The following is a 7,087-nucleotide window of genomic DNA, read 5'->3' as shown; positions in this document are numbered from 1 at the left end:
CGTTGAAGTCAAATGTTTTCATATATGTTTGTAAAATAAAGGATTTCTTCTCTTCTTCGTTTTTCTTCAAAAAGAACAGCCTTTATTTTTAGAGAAAAATTAGCCGTCTTTTAAAGTGTTACTTTGAGCGAAAGAAACTCAATTAACTTACCGTAACCTTACGTTGGTGCCTAGTTAAATTCACATGAATACTTAGGAAACTTTCCATATTTATTAGTAAAAAATGAAAATAATTACCATATTGTTACTTTGGGTGAAAGAAACATAACTAACCAACGGAACCTACTTGTTGCTCACTTAAGTTCCTAAACAAAACCTATAAAATCTCATAAACTCTCCCTTCCTGCCTCTCAGATGCAAATTATTGCATTCTTTCATACTATTCTTGTTCTATTTCATTCATTGTTATTCTGAACAAGCAAGTTACTTACGTTCTTGTTGAGTTTATTCCATGGATCAGCACTTAAAGCTCGAGGACGGTTTCCGTTTCCGTCCCACCGATTCAGAAGGACTTATGTTCTTGTTGAGATTCGTCGCTGGACAAGAGATGCATGATTCTGGTTTTATTACCACTAACGTTGATGTCTATGGCAAACAAGAACCTTGGGAGATTTACGACAACGGAGTACCCTGTGGTGATGATGAGGACAACAGTAGTTATCGCTACTTTATCACAAAGCTGAAGAAGAAAAGCAACACGAGGTATCATCGTGCTGTCGGAAACAAGGGAACTTGGAAACAGGACGCCAAGGACAAACCAGTTCACTACAAAAATATGGGGGAAACGCATCTTCAGTGTTTTACCCTGAAGATCAGAAAGATGGACATTGGCTCATGAAGGAGTACGAGCTTTCTAAGGTTATTCTTCACAAGTTCGACCAAGATTGTAGAGATTATGTTCTCTGTGCCATCAAGAATCTGAAGCACGTTGAGCCATTAGCAGCAGTAGAACCAGAGGCGACTTATACAACTTGGGGGCAACATTCTATTGAAGCCACATGCAAGCTCAATTTGGATCCTTCAATGCCGACTTATACAGCGCATATTGAATATTCTGAAGTGGCTGATATGTCTCAAATACATTTGGAACACTACTCTGCAACGATGGCTTTTCAAGAATCACATGAGGCTGTGGAATCAATGGTGATGAATAATAGTGTTGAACCTACTGAAGGGACTACTTTTGAGGTGCCCGAACTACAAGTGCCTGATGACTTGTATCAATGGGATGGAAAGGAATTCGACGAACAAAATCAGATATTATATGATGTGCCCGAGGTTGATGTAGAGGTGAATATTGCCGAACGATTAGCAGCAACAATGGAACCTACAGAGGCGACTTATCCTGCTGAAGCCACGGACATGCTCAATGTTGATCAGTCGGTATCTGATAATTCAGTGCACGTACACTATTCTGAAGTGGCTGCTTTTGAGAAGGGACAAGGACAACAAGGTTGTGCTGCAGATTATGAAGAGCAGTTATATTGGTTGTCTAGGATGGAATTGGAAGATACATGTTACGAGATGTTGGAGCCAAACGAAGCATTTCAACTAGCTCCATAAATCTTTATTCTAGTAGATGTATGATTGAGCATTTATTAATGTATATGTAGTAACACCTTATGTTAGCTTCCAAAAGAATTTTGGCGTTTGTAGTGTTTTTTAATAAGAGGCCAACTGTTACTTAGCTTTCCTTTGTTATTGCACATGGAATTGTAGATACTTTGTAATAGGATACCATGGAAATGCTGTGCATTCTTAAGTTGCTTCCAAAATCTTTTCAATTCAAATCCAAATTCATAAAGAAGCTTTTGATCCCTTGAGCCTCATCTAATTTTGACTTAAATTCCATGCCTCTATAGCATTTTACAAGTTGGATAGAAGAATATTACAAGTTGGATAACTATAACCAAATGTATTTCATGCTTTAAAAGAAATGAATGAAACTAATTAAGTATGAAAATGAACATGGAACATGACAACCTAACTAAATTTCTTCTATACAACCAACAGGCTCATGGAACACATTGTACAGCCTCCAAAAGAACCAACAAAAGCTATTTTTCCTAAGAATTAAAAGATCTTCTCTGGCTTCTTTTCTTATGTACATTCCTATGGAATCTGAGCAATCTCAACCAAAATTTTATGCAGCGACTGTGGCTTGGAAAAGAATGGACAATGGTCACTGCCTTTGATCTTGAAGACACCTTCAGGAGTGTTTTCCCTCACAAGCTTTTCTTGGACATCGGGTGAAAGAGCACGATCATCCAATGTCTGGACATAAAATTTACGACTTGTTCCATATTTTTCAGGGGTCAACGATAGCTTCTCCATTATTGGACCAAGAGGAATTGGCCTCATCAAAACAATCGCCAGAGCAACATCCTACAGAAAATGACAGCACCATAAACGTCCGGAGAAACATCAAATACTTTCCAGGTCTTTCTTCATAATAATTTAGTTTCCAAAATACGTGTTATTTGACTGGGAAGATTAAGTGAGCAATCAGACAGAAGGCTATGCCCCTTCTATGATATTGTGCTTGAAACCAGCGCAAAAAAAAAATCTCACCCATACTCTCAGATAAGTTGCTTTGGACGTAGCTATATACTTTTTTGGAAATATTACTTCCTATTGGTTAGTTGATGCATCTGCATTTTTCTGCAACCTTTTAAGTACTAATAGCATAGCTTAATACACTAGAAAGTACATGCATTCGCTTATTCTGGGATTGAACAACTTTAACCTTTTCAATTATAGAGGGTAAAAATAGCTATCATGTTTATTTCCGTCACATTGTTTTTGGAATTTTTTTAAAGTCAAAAACATGTTCAATCCTTATTAATTCCAATCAGGGGCGGCTCTAAAGGCTTAGCCAGTGAGGCCATTGCCTTAGGCCCCGAAAATTTGAAGGCCCCAAATTTACCTTACACTCTTATTGTTACTATTACTACTCTATACTACTTAATTTATATAAATAATTATTATAAAGAAAAGTGTTACAATATATTTTTTTATTATTTGATTGAAGTTATTTTCTACCAATAAATTCATAAATTATGATAATTTTCTCACTCATTAATTAGTATATTTGCTTCACTCTTCAATTTTAATTTTATCCTTTTTATATAGTAATTAAGTTATATATATCGACAACATAATGAATTTCTTTTACAATCTTCTCTGAAACTGCATGAACACAAAAGTATTCATGCACCACTTTTCTTTTAGTGTAGTTCAACATATTATATTAGGTTATTTATAATTTCTTTTAGATATTCACCAATACGTGCTACTAATTAATAGAATGAACTACAATTATCGTTTAAATCGATCGGAAGGAATAAATATTTTTGACACCGTCAATGCTCAAAACTAAAGCTATTATGTTATGTACGTTTATTTCTTTTTCTTGATTATGATGATAGCCAAATCAAAATTTTCACTTTGAATTCTGGACCTCAACATCCGATAATCCACCACTTTATTCTTTGTGCTCTTCTTCCTATTTTTTTTAAAAAAAAATTCACTATTTTTTGTCTTAAATAATTAATTTGTTATTTAAAAAGCAAATTTTGTTGTTAGTGTAAAAGTTTTATAGAATATATTTAAGGGCCTCTCAATATGGTTTCGCGTTAGGCCACAAGATCCGTTGAGCCGCCCCTAATTCCAATTACAAAAGAAAATTAATTAATTGGATGGAACTCTCCTATTCTATAACTCATCTACACATGCGGTTACCTACAACCAGAACTATACTTTACTTGCGCATTTGTGAAAGGATTACATCGAACACAATGTTAATGAGATAATAATACAAAAATCAAAGTAACCTCTTACTAATTTTTAATGGGCCGAGTAAATACTCTAAATGATAATTAACATGTATTAAAAAAGTAATTTAACACATACTATTACTTAAGTAATTATACTCTCTCAGTGCCAAACTTAAATTAGGTGGTTCGTGATTTAATTTGGATCATTTTTTTTATAGCAAAAAGAAACCAATCAATTGTATCTGTTTACTGAATAATAAACCAAATTAAACCATCATATCTTATTTTTTTGTAATAAAGGATGTTGATTGCAAAGTGTTGATTGCTATCATCAGGAATGGGTTGTTAGAAATGCAAAATTAAAGCTCGAATTGAGCAACAATGGTTAAGGTTTATACTGAGCTTAGAGAGAATCGGGAGATATTAATTTGGAAGAAGAAATCGTTTTCTCTTATCTGTACAAATGAGACAATGCCCATACTATATATGATCCGGTAGTGACCCAAATTAACTAAGCTACTAACTATCTAAAAATGAAAGCATAAATACAAATTGGGCCAGGCCCAATTACAAGATAGAACCCAACTAACAAGACTAGCCCACATCAGCATTACACTCAGTTATCCGAACATGGGTGCTTAAATAAGGAGTTTTGAGAGAGCAAAAGGAGATTCTTGATTCTTTTTGGAACAAACAGTTTTTACATCTGAATTTTCCGGTCGACATAGTAACTCGTATCTAACTATTGGGAAACTAGTATGGCAGAGATGGATCGAGCTAACTCACACTTAATTTCTTCTGACTTGCCAAAAAAAGTCATTGAGTTCTTTTTTAGTGTGCTGTCTAAGGAGGTATACATGTTTCATGGTCTCTATGTTATAAGTTATCAGATCATGATTGAGAGGTGAAAATTTCTTTTAACAGTAATCCAAACTTTTTCAGTCCTTTTCTATATCTAAAGTCATATTTAAATCCTCCTAGGATGGTTGCCTTGTCAATATTCAACGCTAGTGATACTTGTTCATCTAATTTTTACATGTTTCTTACTGAAGTTGATTTACTTGGTTATCACACTAATATACTACTCTCCCCTTTGTATTCTTTATGAAGCTAGCTTCTACTTTTATGTCTGCATTGCATAGAGTGATGACAACAGGGCAAGATCAAGCATTACTCAGTATTGTGACATGTTTGGAAGACTGATTTTGATCAGTGGGACAATTCTTGATAATCGCCCTATTCATGTGGATTTTGATTGGGGATTTCAAGAAGGTAGACAATGGGGTCGTGGTAGGAGTAGTAATAGGTAATCTCCACGGTGGTTTCATTCTTTCATCTTGAAATTCATGCCAGCATTTCATTTGATTTACATTTTTTTTCCCAGGCGCGCGACAAATATCATACAGACTATTGATCCAGGTATCCTTCTCTTCAATTGATAAGCATGCCTTAACAGTTTACTTTCAATTCTTTTAGCTTTTTTTGTGGTGGGGGGGAGGGAGGGGATATTCTGCTCCTATCATGGGCAAAATTGATGAACTCTACAAATAAAAAGGGTATGGAACTATTAGGACAAAGTTAGACAAAGATACTTCATGGTATGCAGAAGGATATTTACGGACTTCGCCAATTAACGCCGAAACGACCTACGGACTTCCAAATCAACGTTCGGACGCGCTCCTAAGACCAAAATTACCATACGGGGCTATTCCTAGGCCCAGAATCCCAAACGGACATAGGTAACATCAAAATCCACTTTAACCCAAACTTATGAAACTCATCAAAAATGCCAACTATCCATAATAGGGGCCAAAATGCTCCCAGGTGACCCGATACTCAATCCGAACATACGCCCAAGTCCGAAATTATCATACAAACCTGTTGGAACCTTCAAATCCCGATTCCGAGGTCGTTTTCTCAAAAGTCAAACCTTGGTTAATTCTTCCAATTTAAAGCTTCCGAATTTAGAATTTCCTTTTCAAATCAACTCCGAACTTCCTGAAATTCAATTCCGACCACACGTACAAGTCATAATACCTGAAGTGAAACTACTTAATGCCTCAAATTGCTGAGCGATGCACAAGAGCTCAAAACGATCGGTCGGGTCGTCACATTCTCCCCCTCTTAAACATACGTTCGTCCTCGAACGTGCTAAGGACTGGTCCAGAGTTGTCTAGAATCACTGTTTATCGTCTCGTGCACCTACCCGTGCTATCACAACCCAGTTGAGCACATAAGCTCGAGCCAGACTGAAGATCCTCCCTACAGCCTTAGCTAACAAGCTTTAGAGCCAAGTTCCAACTTTCGAATTTTTTCTACGAGACCTGATCTTTTTTTCAGACAAACACTGTATCAATCACGACACACTGCACCAAAACATGATCGCACACCTTTGCTGAATTCACACCGTGCATCGCATAATTCACATGACCATTTTAACATCCTCTAACAACAATAACTGCAATTCCACGAATCTGATGCCCACAACCCACCTCAGGACGCATGTAAGTCCTGTTCCAGCTCTCGCAATACTGTCACGACAGAAGAGGTGCATAGAGACTAATAACCTCCTGCCGAATCGACAAATCATGGAGTCTCTCCTCCTGACAAGGACCATTACCACATTCTGAACTAAATAACGATATTTGCTCTTTAATAGACTTTATATAAATCTGATTGCACTGATTTCAGGTCCAATAATCTCGTCTCTCCCAATACAAGTTGTTCCGATGATTAGCAATCTCAAACACTGCCAAAATCTCATATAACACCAACAATGCGCCAACAAGCGACAAACTCGAATATAACTCATAAGAAAGAACGAACTCTGACAGGGAATTACCCAGCCCACGTAACGAATAAAACGGCCGAATAGGTGCTATGAACCTATCTCAGGGATGAAAACAAGGCACACAAAATGAGTGTAAGGAACTATGCTCAACATCTCACTATTGCGGCGTGCAACCTGATCCAATGTAACATTGTTGCGGCGTGCAACCCGATCCAATATAACACGGTTGCGGCTTACAACCCGATCCAATATGATGATGTTACAGCGTGCAACCCTATCCACACAACATACCCGTGGCGGCGTACCACCCGATCCAAGCAATATACCCGTGGCGGCGTGCCACCCGATCCGCACATAACAATCAAAAAGAAAACACACATCAAGTCGTAATTCTTATACTTATGAAATGTTTGAATATCAACCACAAGTATGCCAAGTGCATAATATAAATCTTGAGGAGACGGGTAGCGCCATACGCTACGAAACTCAAGCACAACTATGGTGCGAGATATGATCTGCA

At 37.0% G+C, this 7,087-nt stretch overlaps 1 protein-coding gene across 1 annotated transcript; it reads left to right on the top strand.

Moving 5' to 3' along the window:
• Nucleotides 1–451: 451 nt before the first annotated feature.
• Nucleotides 452–838, top strand: LOC138907323 (NAC domain-containing protein 68-like). The gene has a single exon (XM_070197918.1). It carries the CDS (start codon nt 452–454, stop codon nt 836–838), a length of 387 nt encoding a protein of 128 aa, XP_070054019.1.
• Nucleotides 839–7,087: the final 6,249 nt, after the last annotated feature.

This window comes from Nicotiana tomentosiformis, chromosome 3 (assembly GCF_000390325.3).
Source record: "Nicotiana tomentosiformis chromosome 3, ASM39032v3, whole genome shotgun sequence".
Classification (NCBI taxonomy): Eukaryota; Viridiplantae; Streptophyta; class Magnoliopsida; order Solanales; family Solanaceae; genus Nicotiana; species Nicotiana tomentosiformis.
The sequence above is the reverse complement of the archived record's forward strand: the minus strand, read 5'-3'. Positions and strand labels throughout refer to the sequence as shown.